The sequence below is a fragment of the Mustela erminea genome, chromosome 16, assembly GCF_009829155.1.
Source record: "Mustela erminea isolate mMusErm1 chromosome 16, mMusErm1.Pri, whole genome shotgun sequence".
Lineage (NCBI taxonomy): Eukaryota > Metazoa > Chordata > Mammalia > Carnivora > Mustelidae > Mustela > Mustela erminea.
In genome coordinates, this window is record NC_045629.1 from 43,926,739 (window position 1) to 43,944,159 (window position 17,421).

At 37.0% G+C, this 17,421-nt stretch overlaps 1 protein-coding gene across 3 annotated transcripts in view; it reads left to right on the forward strand.

Annotated features, from left to right (window-relative positions):
• The window catches only part of INTS8 (integrator complex subunit 8), a 54,322-nt gene that overhangs the window by 9,494 nt on the left and 27,407 nt on the right, over positions 1-17,421 (forward strand). For all 3 annotated transcript variants that reach the window (XM_032315677.1, XM_032315678.1, XM_032315676.1), the window contains exons 8-15: positions 418-573; positions 3,383-3,483; positions 3,901-4,042; positions 10,013-10,083; positions 10,446-10,621; positions 11,746-11,879; positions 13,529-13,639; positions 15,554-15,755. In XM_032315677.1, coding sequence (XP_032171568.1) covers positions 418-573; positions 3,383-3,483; positions 3,901-4,042; positions 10,013-10,083; positions 10,446-10,621; positions 11,746-11,879; positions 13,529-13,639; positions 15,554-15,755 — 1,093 coding nt within the window. The remainder of the gene's footprint in view (positions 1-417; positions 574-3,382; positions 3,484-3,900; positions 4,043-10,012; positions 10,084-10,445; positions 10,622-11,745; positions 11,880-13,528; positions 13,640-15,553; positions 15,756-17,421) is intronic.

Sequence of the window (17,421 nt, forward strand, 5' to 3'; positions counted from 1 at the left end):
ATGTCTTAATTGTCATATCTACTTAGAGTAATGACGTCTGCCTTTTGTATGTTGGTCTGAAAACTAAACCAGGAGTCAGCAAACTTTTGTAAAAGGCCAAATAATAGATACTTTAGCCTTTGTGGGCTATATTCAGTTTATGTTGCATATACTCATTTTTTTGTTGTGTTTTTTGTTTTTGTTTTTTTCCTTTACAACCTTAAATGTGGTTCTTAGCTCAAGGGCTCTACAGAAGTTGACCACAGGCCAGATTTGGCCTGTGAACACTAGTTTGCTAACTCGTGCTAATTTTTTATGGTTCCTCCATCCCTGAATTTTCCATTACATTTTCTTATACTGTTACAATGCATTGAGTGGGTACTAGACTGTTGTTTTTGTAACATTGATGGATAATGATGTATACTTCTTACTTTGCAGATAGGTTCATTATCTCTTCATTGTACCATAGATGAGAAGCGGTTAGCGGGCTATTGTCAAGCATGTGATGTTCTTGTACCTTCTTCTGATAGTACATCTCAACAATTGACTCCATATAGTCAAGTCCATATTTGTTTGAGATCTGGCAACTATCAGGTAAGATGTATGATAGGGATGTAATAGGGTAGTTGAAAAGTTTTGGAAACCAGGCAGAACTGAGTTCAAAATCTAGCATCGCCATTTACCAGTTGTGTGATTTGGGGCAAGTAAAACAGATTGACCTCTAAAATGGTGGTAATAGTTAACTCATTTCATAGGCTCCCTATGAGAATCAAGTGAGAAGTTATAGTTTATAAACTAAGCAGTGCCTCGTACAAATATTGACTCATTTTGATAATATCCTTTCTTAAAGGTCAAGAATTTGCCCATATTAAGTAATTTTTTTTTTTTAAGATTTTATTTATTTGACAGAGAAAGAGAGCTCACAAGTAGGTAGAGAGGCAGGCAGAGAGAGAGGAGGAAGCAGGCTCCCTGCTGAGCAGAGAGCCGGATGCAAGGCTTCATTCCAGGACCCTGAGATCATGACCTGAGCTGAAGGCAGAGGCTTAATCTGCTAAGCCACCCAGACGCCCCTTAAGTAAATTTTTAAAGAAACTCTGTAAGCAGAACTTTTAATTTTTTAAATTAAAAGTAGAGAATTTTTAGTTTTGTGGACCCTTAAGTCTTGTGTCTGACTTAAAAGTATGGCCTTATAGCCCAGCCTTGTTAGTCACTGCAGATATTAAGACTGAAGAAGAAAGTGACCAAAGTGGTGTTGGTAGTTTTGGATGGTCTCTTACACAGCTTGTTTTACCAACGAGTGTGGTTGTTACCTCAGTTTTACCCATGCAAAGGGCTTAAATTAGTCTTGAGATTTTTATTGCCTCCTTTGGGTATATATTTTTAGTTTTATAATGAAAATCACTGGGAATTAGCATTTGTAGTTTTAAAATCTTTATTGGAAGGCTTTCTTTTTAGAAAATGAATAGTGCCTTCATGTTAGCTCAAAGCTGGAGTCATGAAATGACAAAGCTATAGCATATCTTTAGTTTTGTCTCTACAAATAGGCTTTTAACCGAGCTTTTTATTTATTTTTAAATGAAATTAATTTTTTAAAAAAGATTTTATTTATTTGAGAGAGAATGAGAGGTAGAGTACAAGCAAAGGAGAGAGGGAGAAGCAGGCTCCCTACTGAGCAAGGAGCCTGATGAGACCTTCGATCCCAGGACCCTGGGATCCTGAGCCAAAGGCAGATGCTTAGCCAACTGAGCTACCCAGGTGCCCCTTAGCCAAGCTTTTTAGTTCACTCTTAAATAGAATTGAACCCCCCCCCCCCCCCCCCCCCCCCCGCAGAAAATAAGAGTAGGGATAGTACTTCCTCCCCCACCTCTGCCCCCTTTTTAAATTCTGCTTTGCCTTGGGGAAGAAAACTAAACTTTCTTAAAGACAGATTAGATACAGATGGATTTATATAGACATCTTTTAGTTATATATCCCTAATACAGGCTCTATAAAGAGGGTGGAAATCAGTTACAATAAGATTCAGAATCTTAGGAAACTCTCTGGGGTGGTAAACCTTTGTAAACAGACCTTAGAAATACTACTCATGGATAGGCAAATGTTAACTGTGAATATAATGAAAAGCCAACATTTATAAATCAGAAGGTATTGTAATGAGTAGCTGGGAAGAAAAAAGTCACAATTTTATTACAACTCTAAAATTTATCATTTCAGTTATGTATACAGGAGTATTGTAGAAATCATATTTAGCCTGGTTTTAAAAATAGGGTTCTATTTATATAAATTCTGTAGTTTTTGTGCTTATCGTGTGGTTACTTGGTGGTGCCTGGGTGGCTCACTTAAGCTCAGTTAAGTCCAGCTTCTGATTTCCGCTCAGGTCATGACCCTGGGCTGGTGGGATCTGAGCTGCTGTTCCATGTTTCGACTGCCCTGGGAGTGAGCTTAAGTGAGCCTACTTGGGATTCTCTCTCTCCCTCTCCCCACCCTACCCCCAATGAGTGAATGAATGAATGAATATAGTTATTTGAACAGCTATAACAAATGTGTCTTCTTGCATGTGGGAAAAATCTGTCTTGCCTGTGTGTAGGCCTACTCTGTTCATGTTTTGCTGTGGACAGTGCTTGCTCCCTAGTTGTGAAACCACCTTGGTCACTACTTTTTTGATGGTGACAGTTGATTAGCTTTAAATGTTTCCAGAAATCCTCTTCCCTATCTCCATGTGTTACCACTCCTTTCAACCCTTCTCTTAAATTGCTTGATATCACTCCTTTCTCCTCCTCTTCAATTGCTTGATTAAGAGCTGACACAAAGTCTGTATGGAGTGATATAGGTATTTTCTGTAATTCATTAATGACTATATTTTAAACCATTTAAATTTATTATAATTGTTTCTTTGTGTGCTTTTTCCAGCTCAGTTATTTTAACTGTTCTAATATTTTTAAAAGTTTGTTGTATGAACCTATGTTTAAAGTAGATGAGTATTTGAGGGAGAAAGTGAGTGAGCACAGAGGGAGAGGGAGAAACAGACGCCCCACTGAGCAGGGCTTGATCCCAGGACCCCAGGATCATGACTTGAGTCACCCAGCACCCTGAATTTTTACAACTTCTAATAATGTACCTGGGTTGCTTTTGATTGATTCTTCCTTTACATCTTATTTTTGGCTCATTATCTTCAGTTTGAAAGGGCAGGGTTTAGGGAGTGGTGGGTGGCTGTTTTTATCCTCAATCTAATTCTAAAGTTTGAGAAAAGATTTTCCTAGTAAGATGATTTTCTTTCCTAGTTTCATGATTTTCTTCAATATATATTTTCCATTATAGAAAGACTCTTTTTTTCTTTTTGGAAAGACTGTTAAAGAAACTTTGCCAGGATTTTTGAACTGGATGCAATTTTATGTCTGTATTCTAGGATGTAGTAAAGATTTTCATTGAAGATAACTTAACCTTCAGTTTACCTATCCAGTTCCGGCAGTCAGTACTGAGGGAACTCTTCCAGAAAGCTCAACAGGGGTAAGTAAGTAAATTGAAGAATTAGTTTCTTATTTTTGGATAAAAGAGCAAGTGCATTTTGGGTTTATCAAAAATAACCTCCAAATTACCTATAAACTGTGACAGTAGTTTCACCTTTATTAGTAAATGGGAAACTAACACAGTCAGAGGAGCCACTTTAATGTTCATCTAATCCATTTTAAAAGCACTTGGGAAAAATTAGCAGAATTTGGTTCTGTTACCTAAGCTGTAACTAAATCGTCCCTTGACAGATTTAAAACTTTTCTGTTCTGCTCTATCCCCACCCTTGACATGTGCCTGAATAACCTAAACTCTGACCTCTCAAGGATAAATAACTCATTCTTGTCAGTTTGGTTTTATAATATATACCTTTTATTAAAAAGAATGTATTAGTGGATCTACTTTTGTATTCTACAGAAATGAAGCTCTAGATGAAATCTGTTTTAAAGTCTGTGCCTGTAACACAGTCCGTGATATATTGGAAGGTAGAGCGATTAGTGTTCAATTTAACCAGCTATTTCTTAGACCTAATAAAGAGAAAATAGACTTTCTTCTTGAGGTAAGACACTTTTTCCCTTTTTGATTTGTAATTTTGCTATAAACTTAACCAGTGACCTCTTAGTTGTCAAATCCAGTGCCCTCTTTTCTCTCTTCATCTGACTTGCCGGTGTTGGATACTCCTGACAGACGGTGCTCTCCGTCCTTATCTTCTGCTAGAGCTCTTTGCTGATTCCCCAGTACCAAGTTGTCCTTGGTCGTTCCTTGACGTCTCTTTTGCTCTCCCTTTAGTGTTTCTGTTTACAGTAGTTTTGGTTTTGGCTCAGTTATTTCATACCATTTTTGAATTCTTATTTAAAGCTTCAATCACATGTTGACTAAACATTCCCAAATCATAACTCTGACCTCTTCTGTGAGCTCCAGAATCCGTGTTTTTGTTGGATCTTTCTACCTCTTTAACTGTCTTAATATAACAGACATTGAGAGAAATATAGAAAGCACAGTTAATACCAACTTAGTTCCAAAAATACAACATTGCCAACACTCTAGAAGTCCTTTTTATTTTTATTTTTTTTAAAGATTTTGTTTATATGTTTAACAGAGAGACTGTGAGAGAGGGAACACAAGCAGGGGGAATGGGAAAGGGAGAGCAGTCTTCCTGCTGAGCAGGGAGCCCGATGTGGGGCTTGGGGCTTGATCCCACGATCCTGGGATCATGACCTGAGCTAAAGGCAGACGTTTAATGGCTGAGCCACCCAGGTGCCCCTAGAAGTCCTTTTTATGCCCCTTACCAAACCCTCTCCATCTCCCCTTGAGGAACCACTATCCTGCCTTTTGTGATAATTTTTTTTCTTTTCTTTATAGTTATGTCACCTTTATATGTACCCTAGAGAATATTCTTTAATTTGCCTTTTTCAAACTTTATAGAAATGAAATCATACAAAATGTATTTCTTTTCCTTCATTAAAGAATATGTTTAACAGATTTTTTTTCTAAGTCGTATGCATTTATAGTTGACTTTTTTGTTGCTGTAAGATGTTAGCCGCTTAATATATTGTTTGTAACTATTTTCTATCTTTTCATCTTGTTGATGGCTTTCTTTGCTATGCAGAAGCAGATGTAGGCACAATTTTTTTTTTTTTAAGATTTTATTTATTTATTTGACAGAAATCACAAGTAGTCGGAGAGGCAGGCAGAGAGAGAGAGAGGGAAGCAGGCTCCCTGCTGAGCAGAGAGCCCGATGCGGGACTTGATCCCAGGACCCTGAGTTCATGACCTGAGCTGAAGGCAGCAGCCTAACCCACTGAGCCACCCAGGCGCCCCTGTAGGCACAATTTTTTTGTTTTTTGTTGCCCTTGCCTTTGGAGTCCACTCAAAAAAAAAAAAAAAATCATTAAGACTGAGATCAAGGAGTTTACCGCCTATGTTTTCTCCTAGTTTTACAGTTTCAGGTCCATTATTCAAGTCTTTGTCCATATTGAGTTAATTTTTATATGTGGTGTACAGCAGTGGTCTACTTTCATTCTTTGCATGTTGCTCTCCAGTTTTTCCAGCACCATTTGTTGAAGAGGATTGTCTTTTTCCCCATTATTTTCCTGCTTTGCCAAATTTAATTGACCATATAATTATAGGTTAATTTCTAGGCTTTCTGTTCTGTTCCGTTAATATGTGTCTGTTTTTGTGCCAATACCATACTGTGTTGATTACTATAGCTTTTGATTACTGTAGATTTTTTTTTTTTTAAGATTCTATTTATTTATTTGACAGAGATCACAAGTAGGCAGAGAGGCAGGCAGAGAGAGAGGGGGGAAGCAGGCTCCCTGCTGAGCAGAGAGCCGGATGCGGGGCTCCATCCCAGGACCCTGGGATCATGACCCGAGCCGAAGGCAGAGGCTTTAACCCACTGAGCCACCCAGGCGCCCCTGATTACTGTAGCTTTGTGTTTTTTGTTTGTTTGTTTTGAGATTTTATTTATTTGTCAGAGAGGGTGAGAGAGGGAACACAAGCAGGGTGAGTGGGAGAGGAAAGAAGTAGGCTTCCCACTGAGCAGAGAACCCGCTGCGGGGCTTGATCTCAGAACCCTGGGATCATGACCTGAGCCGAAGGCAGCGGCTTAATGACTGACCCACCCAGGGGCCCTGGTTACGATAGCTTTGTAATAGAAGTTGAAATCTGGAATTGTAATGCTTTTCTTTTCTTTTTTTAAGACTGCTTTGGCTTTTCAGGGTTGTGTGTGTGTGTGTGTGTGATTCCATACAAATCTTAGGATTGTTTGTTCTAGTTGTGTGAAAAATGCGTTGGTATCATGATAGGAATTGCAGTAAATGCGTAGATTGCTTTGGGTAGTATAAACATTTCAATAGTACTTGTTTTTCTGATCCATGAACATTTCTTTCCATTTCTTTGTGTCACCTTCGTCTGTCCCAGGACCCTGAGATCATGACCTGAGTCAAAGGCAGATGCTTAACCACTCTGAGCCACCCAGGCACCCCAAATTTTTAATTTTTAAAAAATTTTAATTCTAGTTAACATACAGTGTTATTTATATTCGTTTCAGGTGTACAATATAGTAATACAACAATTCCATGTATTATTCATTGCTCATCAAGATAAATGTACTCTTAATCCCTGTCCCCTTTTTCATCTGTCTTCCCACCCACCTCTCCTCTGGTAGTTCTCAAGATATTCTCTGTAGGTAAGAGTCGGTTTTGGTTTGTCTCTTTTTTCATTTGTTTCTTAAACTCCACATATAAGTGAAATCATATGCTATTTATCTTTCTCTGAAGCTTAGCTTTATACTCCCATTCCATCTACATTGTTACAAATGGCAAGGTTTCATTCTTTTTTAATGGCTGAGCAATATTCTGTTGTATCTATACACATCTTATCCATTCATCTATCATAGGACGTTTAGGCTGCTTCCATAGTTTGGCTATTGTAAATAATGCTTAAGTAAACATGGGGTTTATCTATCCTTTTGAATTTAGTGTTTTTGTATTTTTGGAGTAAATACCCAGTAGTGCAATTACTGAATTACATGGTAGTTCAGTTTTTAATTTTTTGAGGAATCTCTATCCTGTCTTCTGTGGTAGCTGTAGAAATATGTTAAATTTTAAGGGTTAAACTACTTTGGCTTGCTTGTAGTAAACTCAGCTAAATCATGACTTTTTAAAAAATTGAGATATATTGGGGCACCTGGGTGGCCCAGTGGATTAAGCCGCTGCCTTCGGCTCAGGTCATGATCTTAGGGTCCTGAGATCGAGCCTCGCATCGGGCTCTGTGCTCAGCAGGGAGCCTGCTTCCCCCTTCTCTCTCTGCCTGCCTCTCTGCCTACTTGTGATCTCTCTGTCAAATAAATAAATAAAATCTTAAAAAAAAATTGAGATATAATTGACATGTAACATACTAGTTTTAGGTTTATGTTCACTTTTTAAAACATATTGCAGGATTTAGTTTGTGATATTTTAAGGTGTTTTACATTTGTGTATGAGGTTGATATAGCTGTTTTTTTGTTTTTTTTCATGTCCTTCCTTTGATTTTGGTACCAAGGTCATACATACCTCATAAATAAACTGAGGGATCTTTTTCCCTTGCCTGGAAAAGTTCTCTTAAAAATAAACTCATTGCTTCTTTAAGTGTTTGGTAGAATATACCAATGAAATATTTGGACCTGGAGATTTTTTGTTTGAGGAAAGATTTCTGGCATTGCTTCAGTTTCATCAGTGGATATAGAGTTAGTGTATTTTTCCTGATTATTTTTAAGAGGTTTTTTTTTTTTTTTTAAAGAGTTTATCCACTTAACCTGAATTTTTTTTTAAGAAGGCTCCATGCCCAGTGTGGACCCAGTGCAGGGCTTGAACTCAAACCCTGAGATCAAGATCTGAGCCTGTGACCAAGAGTGAGACATTTAACCAGCTGAGCCACCCAGGTGCCCCCACTTCACCTACATTTTTAAGTTTATTATGTTTTTAAAATGGGTGGCTCATTCGGTTAAATGTCTGCCCTTGGCTCAGGTCATGATCTCGGAGTCTTGGGATTGAGCCCCATATTGGGTTCCTGCTCCTCCGGGGAGTCTGCTTCTCCCACTACCCCTGCCCTCAACATGCACCCCCCACCCCTCTGCTTGGGCTCGCTTGCTCTCAAATAAATAAATAAATAAAATCTTTAAAGAAAATAAAATGTTTACAGCATTTATAGAGATGCCCCCATTTCATGTTTTAAGAACTGAGCTTAATTAACACATTTGTTATATAGCTTATCAGAAGTTAACACCCATTCCCTAAGTTTCTTGATAGGTGTACAATGTATCACTTTGTACGAATAAGCTATTGTGAAAGCATATTCAGGTATTACTTATAATAAAATCATTAGTATTTATAGTGTGGAGCAAAGTTATTGCTACGTATTTTGTACATCAAGATGTTCAGATGTGCTATATGCTGATAATCTATTCATCTGAGCATAGTTCTTTTACAAGGCTGTTTCTGAGCATGGTACTTGAAAAATTACTGTTTTTTTCCTTTTTTCCTTTTTTAAAGAGGGAGGGAGAGAGTTGGGAGAGAATCATAAGGCGGCTCCACACCCAGCCTGGAGCCTGAAGTGGGGCTCAGTCTCCCAATCCTGAGATCATGACCTGAACCTAAATGAAGAGTCTTGGATGTTTAACCAAGTGCGCCACCGAGGTGCTCCCTTTTGCCCCCCTTTTAATAACAGCCTTATTGAGGTACAATCACATATCCTACTGTTCACCCATTTAAAAACTACAATCCAGTGGTTTTTTTTTAAGTATGTTCATAGATTGCGCAACTTACCACCTCAATTTCAGAACTTTTCATCCTCCCTCTTCTACCTCACAACGAAACTCCGTATCTCTTAGTAGTCATCCCTTGTATTCCCTCAGTGGCCTTTGCCCCAGGCAACTACTAATCTAATTTTATCTCTGGATTTGCCTGTTCTGAGCCTTTCATATAAAAGGAAATCATATGTTCCCCCTCCCCCTTTTTTTTAAAATTTTACTCATTTTAGAGGGAGAGTGTATGAGTGCGAGTGGGGGAGGGGCAGAGGGAGTGAGAAAATCCCAAGCAGACTCCACACTGAATGCAGAGCCCAATACAGGGCCCTAATCCAGCACCCTGGGTCATGAGCCAAAACCAAGAGTCATAACAAAACGTACTGACCCACCCAGGTGCCCCTTTGTGGCCCTTTTTTTTTTTTAAACCGACTTCTTTACTAAATGTTTTCAAGGTTCATCCATATTGTAACATGTATCAGTGCTTTATTAGTTTTTGTGGCTGAATAATACTCCATAGAAGGGATACATTTTTCATTGTTCATTTTATGTCTCCATTAGTTGATGGACTTTAGGGTTCTTGGCTATTATGAGTTCTTGGCTTTTAGTAATGCTGCTGTGAACATTCTGTTTTTTTGTTAACATATTAGGGAATATTTGAAAATTTCCACCACTTAGGGACTTTTATACTGATGGCATTGTTTTGGTTTATTAATAAATAAATAAATAAATAAATAAATCTGATGAATAAACTCAGAATATTATGAGACTGTTATGTGTAATAACTAACATTTCCACAGTTTTCCTTAATTTCAGTCTTTATTTTTAAAACCTTGGTTATCTTCTTAATCATTGGTTCTGTATACTTTAGCTGTTACTGATCATTCAGCTATTTCAGATTAATCTTCTTTCACTTTTCTGACTGGAGCTACTGTAGAGTTTACCACCTCATAGAATTGGTTAACGTACTTTATACATTCTGGGAAAGCTTTATACCATGCTAGGTACGTTATTTTTTATATCATATATATACCTGCAGTTGTTGAAATGATCACATTCCACTCTCTCTCCCCACAATGATTCTTATTTCACAGTCTCACTTTTTAAATTACTTAGGTAAATCTGTGATTGATAAGTGTCTGAAGAAGGAGAACTTTGTTGTTTTTAAATGTAAACTTTTCAAACTGTAGAGTATGTTTTTTAAAGTGCCAATATTCAAATAAAAATTACTCAAATTCCTAGGTATGTTCAAGATCAATAAATTTAGAAAAAGCTTCCGATTCTTTGAAAGGAAACATGGCTGCTTTTCTAAAGTAAGTGCTTTTTTTTTTCCTTCACTTTCAAGTTAGTCCTGTGAGAAAAATAACATTATTTTTTGTATATAACCTGCATGTTTTATAGCCAGGCAGTCCATTGAGAGCCAGTTAAGTTCAGATTTGTATAGTGACACAAAATTTAGGATTTATATTAGTTACTCCTTTTGTATATTTTGACACTGACTTCACAATTTTAAGTAAGGACCAAAAATATTTTTAAATATATTTCAAATATAATTATACAGTTTATGAAGTGGTAGCTTGTTAAATGGTTTATGAGTAAAGATTGGTTAATATGATTGCTTTTCCCAAACTAAATTATAAACTTCTTTTGTTTTACAATATTTTTACTGATCTAGGAATGTGTGTCTGGGGTTGGAAGATCTGCAGTATGTTTTCATGATTTCTTCACATGAGCTTTTCATTACATTGTTGAAAGATGAAGAACGAAAGCTACTTGTTGATCAGATGAGGAAGCGATCCCCTAGAGTAAATCTGTGCATTAAACCTGTAACTTCATTTTATGATATCCCAGGTTAGCTCTCTAGTCTGCTAGCGAAAATGTTGGCACATTTTGCCCCTCTATTATATTTACCCCTCAGTGTATTTGAGGATGCCCTCGTATTTGTTTTAATTTATACTTCTGTCAGTAATTAATTAGAAATTTACCAGTCTTCTGTAGTCGTATTTCTGTCTAAGCATTAAGTGCCGAACTCTGCTGAGTCTATGGTTAATGGAGATTGAGGCCTAGTTACATACAAGATTCTAGCTGGGAAAATAGAGTGATTCTGCTGCTGCTGCTGTGTTCTTGGAGGTAAAAATGAGAGCTGGGAGGGGAGTGGTAAAGGGTCCTGAAACTAAAAAAAAAAAAAAAATACAGGTTCTCATGCGTTTCAGTCTGCAGTGCTGTGTGACACTATCTGCTGACTAAGCATTCCTCTTTGGCAACATTGCTATGTTTGCCTTATTTATTTGATGATTTTCTTCCATTTTTGCTTTTATATTATGGCTACAAGTAGAAAATACTATGCTCTTATTAAGAAACGTAAGATTTAGAGCTTAATATATAGGTGAGTCAGAATGCACTTGATATAACAAAACAAAATTGTAGCTGCTTTGAACTTTACTAGGAAAATGACATTAAGACCTAAAATGTTGGGAATGGATTAATGAAGACTGTATCTGAATGTCGAGTTGTAATTGGGGATTTTAATGAACTTCTTGGTTTTCCTGGGAAGGTAGTGCCTCCACCTTCTCTTACTCTCCCTTTAAAAACCACATTTTTAGTATTTACTAAAACAAAAATTTATTTACACATGCCTTTGTTAACACATTATGTTTGAAAGTAGGAAACTGTCTACATAAGTTAATTTTTCCATATATCCCACCTAGTTCTTTGAATCAGTTACTGATTTTTATCTTTGTTTATATTTTCATTGTATTTATTTATTAAATGCAGACTTAATACAAACTGTTAGGTTTTCTATATGAGGATAGAATATGTAATTTATGATGAATGAGTTCTGAAGATGAGAGCTGTTTCTCACTTATAATACTTAACATACAATTTCTCTCAATGAATTATCATTCTTACATTTGTAGGATTAAGGATTTCTTTGAATTAAGTCATTATTGAAATGGAAATCTCTTCTTTCTTAGCTTCAGCAAGTGTCAACATTGGTCAGTTGGAGCATCAGTTGATACTGTCCGTGGATCCCTGGAGGATTCGACAGATTTTAATTGAATTACATGGTATGACTTCAGAGCGCCAGTTCTGGACAGTGTCTAACAAGGTTAGAAACCCTTTGTCAAGAACACATAAGAAAATCACACTTATTTTCTGATGTAATTTATTTATTTTAGAAAAAATTTTATTTGTTAGAGCGCATGTGCACCAGTGGGGGAAGAGGCTCCCTCCATAACTTCTAAAAATAAGTTTATGTCCTATTTATTGTCATAGCATTTCTATATACTTTAAATAAAGCTTTAAGTGTCTGTATAAGGAATGTTCGTTCTTTCTTTCTTTCTTTCTTTCTTTTTTTTTGTCAGAGAGAGTGAGCATAGGCAGAAAGAGTGGCAGGCAGAGGCAGAGGGAGAAGCAGGCTTCCTGCTGAGCAAGGAGCCCGATGTGGGACTCAATCCCAGGACGCTGGGATCATCACCTGAGCCAAAGGCAGCCGCTTAACCAACTGAGCCACCCAGGCGTCCCTGTATAAGGAATATTCTTTATGCATTAGGTAGCTGCTCCTTGCTATGTGCTTATAGAGTATTTTTGTTTTTATGAATACCCTCTTGAAGTCTAAAGCCTGAAGGTTGAAACTGATTCATTAAAACTTCTTTATGGGACATTTTTTGCTTTATATGTTCATTTAAAAATGCCCAGCCAGTGGATTTACCTATTTCTGAGTTACCTATTTAAAAGCTTTCCTGCATGCAAAGTGCGCATGAAAATAACTTTTAGAACACCATTTCAGTGGAATGTAGCTAAAGATACAAAGGTTACAGGAGAAATAAAAGTAGTATGGCAGTACTTCTTACTCACTGCATACTTCTCTGCTGGAAATGTAGTAAAAAAGCAGCCAGAAGTTTATGTATATTTTATGGAATTTGAACATGTAAGTGCAGTGAAAGAAAGATTTCTCTGAACATTAGTGTTGGGCTTCATTAGTATTGATGTTTCTGTTCGTGCTCATTCTTACAGATGAACAAGGGTAGCATAGTGAAGAGGGAGTTCTGATCTGACTGCCTGAGTTTGAATCCTGGCCTCTATCCTTACTAGCTATATAATCAATCTTGGGCAAGTTATTTGACATTTGTGTGTTTTGCTTTTCTTATCTGTAAAATGAGGATAATAGTACCTACTTAATAGTATTTTGGTGAGGATCACATAAATTAATAGATATATGCCTAGAGCTTTTATTTTCTTCTTTTTGTCTATAGATTATCCTTTAGAAAGTTCCAGTCCATTTAATTTATTACTGGGTGATAATGAATATGTTCATTTTGATTAGTATTACATTATGGCTATCATTTTCCTTTCACTACAGAAGTGACCCTTGCCAGTCTCTTTAAAATATGATTAAAGATAGGGAGGGCACGTATTGCATGGAGCACTGGGTGTGGTGCAAAAACAGTGAATACTGTTACGTTGAAAAGAAATTTAAAAAAAATATTTTTAATCACCAGTTCTTCAGTTTTTGTAATTGCATTGTTTTACCTTTAAATCCTGTATATCACACTATATACCCATTTTATTTTTAAATTTTCTGAAGTTTAATTCCAGTTAGCATACAATTTTATATTAGTTTCCACTGGACAAGCATCTTTAATTAAAAGACTTTTTCTTGAAAAAAAAAATGATTAAAGATTATTGAAAGATTCTTCCCTAGATTTGCCTTTCTGTGTGTGTGTATGTGTATTTATGTATTTTTATCTCTTCTAGTGGGAAGTGCCTTCCGTGTATAGTGGGGTTATCCTGGGAATTAAAGACAATTTAACAAGAGATTTGGTTTACATTCTCATGGCCAAAGGTTTACACTGCAGTACTGTTAAGGTGAGTAAAAGCGTACATCAACTACTGGTTAAGAATATGCTTTATATTCAGGGTCTGACCTAAAAATTGATGGCAATATTATGTCCTTTAATTATGAACTTAGTATATGTCTTCAATTATTTGGGTCTCCAATTTATCTATGTCTTTATCTCTTTTAATGTGTGTGCTAGGTTTTTACTCAAAATCTAGTATTTTACACTCAAGACACTTCCTAATTTGGACTGGTCATAATTCACGTGGTCAGTAGACACATACAGCTAGTGACTACCATATTGGACCATACAGCTCTAGGTAATTGTGGAGCTCTTGACAAGTTTATAATAGGGGGCATCATTGGCAGCTTCTCTCTTTCCGTCCCTAAAGTAAGTAACATTTTTTGGGCATGGAGAGACTCTAATGCAGTTTTCATATATATTTATTCTTTCACTTATTACACACACACACACACACACACACACACACTGTGTAGAAGGTGTTAGCTCAGTTTTATAGGTGAGAAATCAGTCAAAGGTATTAAATTAACGTCACTCAGCTAGTAAGTGGCACAAGTGTTAGAAAGGATAAAAGAGAACAGAGGGAAACATTTAGGAGGTAAAATCTAGAATTGAGGGGCGCCTAGGTGGCTCAGTGGGTTAAAGCCTCTGCCTTCAGTTCAGGTCGTGGTCTCAGGGTCCTGGGATCAAGCTCCACATCGGGCTCTCTGCTTAGTGGGGAGCCTGCTTCTTCCTCTCTCTGCCTGCCTCTCTACTTGTGATCTCTCTCTGTCAAAAAAAAAAAAAAATCTAGAATTGATTGCTTACTGATGTGCTATGGAAGGCAGAAAAGAATGGGGAGCAATGCTCAGCTTTTTGCTTTGGATGCCAGCAAGTGAATATGCAGAAGAACATTTTTGAAGGGTTGATTATTCATTTTTACAATGGTTAATTTGGGCCTGCAATGAGAAACAGTCTAAAGCTTGGGGAATGGTCTGGGCTATAGATAGAGATTTGGTAGGCCTGAGAGATGGCCCAGGGAGAATATACAGAATCGAGGGGGTACAACATTGGGTCCAAGAAACAGTGGCATGATGGGTATGAGGACCAAACAGAGGTGGAGTCCTAATAGCCAAGCGAAGAGACAGACTATCAAGAACAAGGGAGTGGGCAGCACTTGGATGCAGTCCCTACGCGTCCTGTAAGATAACTAAAAAGTGTTGAGTAGTTTGCACAATTAGAGTATCTTTGTTTAGTAAGAACTGTTTTTTCATTGTGATGGGGGTAGGGGCCAGATTGTAGGAGTCAAGGAGGCACGTGGGAGGAGAAAGAGAAAGAATGAATGAAGACTACTCTTTGAAAAAATTAGAAGCAGATATGTAAAGAAAATGGTTGGACTTAGTGAATTTATTTGATTAGCCAGTTATATGAACTAGTAAGCTCGTATGCAAAGATTGTAGAATGTAAAACCTTACTGAAGAGTGTAAGATCCAATTCTGAATAATCTAGGTGTGTAGTAGGGTACTTGCATAGAAAGTGTATGCATTCTCTATATACATAAAAGTATGTGACGTGTATAATTTATGTGTGTGTGTATAACGTGTAGCTTATGTATATAAAATATATGTATGATACGTATATAAATTATGTAAAAATTTTTTTGTTTTATATTTTATGTAAAACTTGTTTTCTATAGCATGTTTTTATACTGTTTATTGGCTTTTTAAAATTGTATACTGTAAATTGGATTTTTTAAAAGAAGTAAGTATTGGAATAAATCAGTGACACAGATGATAAAAAGATACTCTAGCCTCACTCTCCGAGACAACTGTTGTTAACCGTCTAAATTAGTTCTTCTCTTTGCTCTGTACTTAGAAAAAATGCACAACTTTTTTTATTCCAGAGGAAAAGTAATCCAGTGATCTGTTTTTTCTTTCTGTAGGACTTTTCCCATGCCAAACAGCTGTTTGCTGCTTGTTTGGAGTTGGTAACAGAGTTTTCACCGAAACTTCGTCAGGTCATGCTGAATGAGATGCTGCTTTTGGATATTCATACACATGAAGCTGGAACCGGGCAGTCAGGAGAGAGGCCTCCTTCTGATCTTATTAGTAGGGTGCGGGGATATCTGGAAATGAGGCTTCCTGGTAAGATGTTCACAAAGTCAAGTTTCAGAAATGCAGTGCTCAACTAATCGTAGGGAAGAACCTTAAACACTTGCTTGGCTTTTTGCCATTCTTCAAAAAGTTACTGCTCTCCTAAAACAGAATTCAGATGTGTTCTCTTGAGAGCATCGGAGATAATGGAGGAAACTATTCATTTCCTAGGATTACCATAACAAAGTATCATAAGCTAGATGATTTAAAACTGCAGAAATTTATTCTCTACATTTTTGGAGACGAGATATCTGAAATCAAGGTGTCTGCGAGGCTGTGCTCCCTCTGAAGGCTCTGGGAAAGAATCTTTCCTTGGCTTTTTCTAGCTTCAGGTGGCTGCCAGCAATCTATGGCATTCCTTAGCCTGTAGCTTCACACTGCAGTCTCTGCCTCCTTTGTTACATGGCTTTCCCATGTGTGTGTCCTCTTTTAAGGCAGCAGTCATTGGGTTTAGGGTGTGTCCTAATCTGTGTGATCTCATCTTAACTAAGTATATCTGTGAAGACCCTGTTGTCCAAGTGAGGAAACTCAGGTCTCAGGTGGAAATGAATTTTGAGGGAACACTGTTCAACACACTATAAAACTATATTGCAATGTTAAGATATTCTGTTAACAAAGAATTAAAAATGTCCTTGTAAGTATAGGTTGAACATTTAATTCCTCATTACCATCATAGAAATTATGAAAATCGTTGCCAGGGGGTTAGGAACTCACTTGTCACTTTAGGAACAGACCTTCTGTGTCCAGTTATAAGTGTAAATATGTTATGATAAGGAGCTTACATATATAAATGATCTCTGTTGTATGTAAATCTTGCTTAGTTAAAGCAATTTTACATGTTTAAGTGATAATTTAGAGCAATTAAATCATACGGTACACATTAAAGCTATAAAAGTGAAGTATAAAGGAAGGTGCTTAGTAATGCGCAAAAACAGAAATGGCTTCTGGCCCTCTGGGGCTTTTGGGTGAATTTGTTACTACATTCTGATTTCTAGCAGATATTACAACTTTTTAGCACTCTGCTGATAGGGTACCTTTGAGCTTTAATGCATCAGTGCCCTTTAATGTCTTAAAAATGGATCCAGTAATATATTGGCACTATCAGCTGACATATGCTACTGTGTGTGTTTTCTTTTTAAAGGTGGAAGTTTGTTTTTTTATGTATAATTTCTCTAAAATGTAAAGTAAAAGGAATTTTTAAATTTTTAATTTTAACATTTGTTGAGTGTTAGCTGCATGTCAGATGTTGTTGGAGCAGCTTTAGGTGCAGAACTCATTTAGTCCTTCTGGCAGCTCGGTGAAGTAGGTACTTTAATTATTTCTGTTCATAAATCAGGAAACAGGTACAGAGAGATGAAGGAATTTGGCCAAAGTCATGTAGTAAGAGACTGAAGAGTGATTTGAATCCATCAGTCCTGGCTAAGCCTCTTTTTTCACTCTTTGAAATAGATGGGAATGCCTTTAAATAAGCACAGGTCACTTTATACTACCTTTTTGACCTTTAAGTAGTTTGGAATTCACATCACTTTTTTTTTTTTTTTTAAAGATTTTATTTATTTGACAGAGATCATAAGTAGCAGAGAGGCAGGCAGAGAGAGAGGAGGAAGCAGGCTCCCCGCCAAGCAGAGAGGCCGATGCGGGACCCAATCCCAGGATC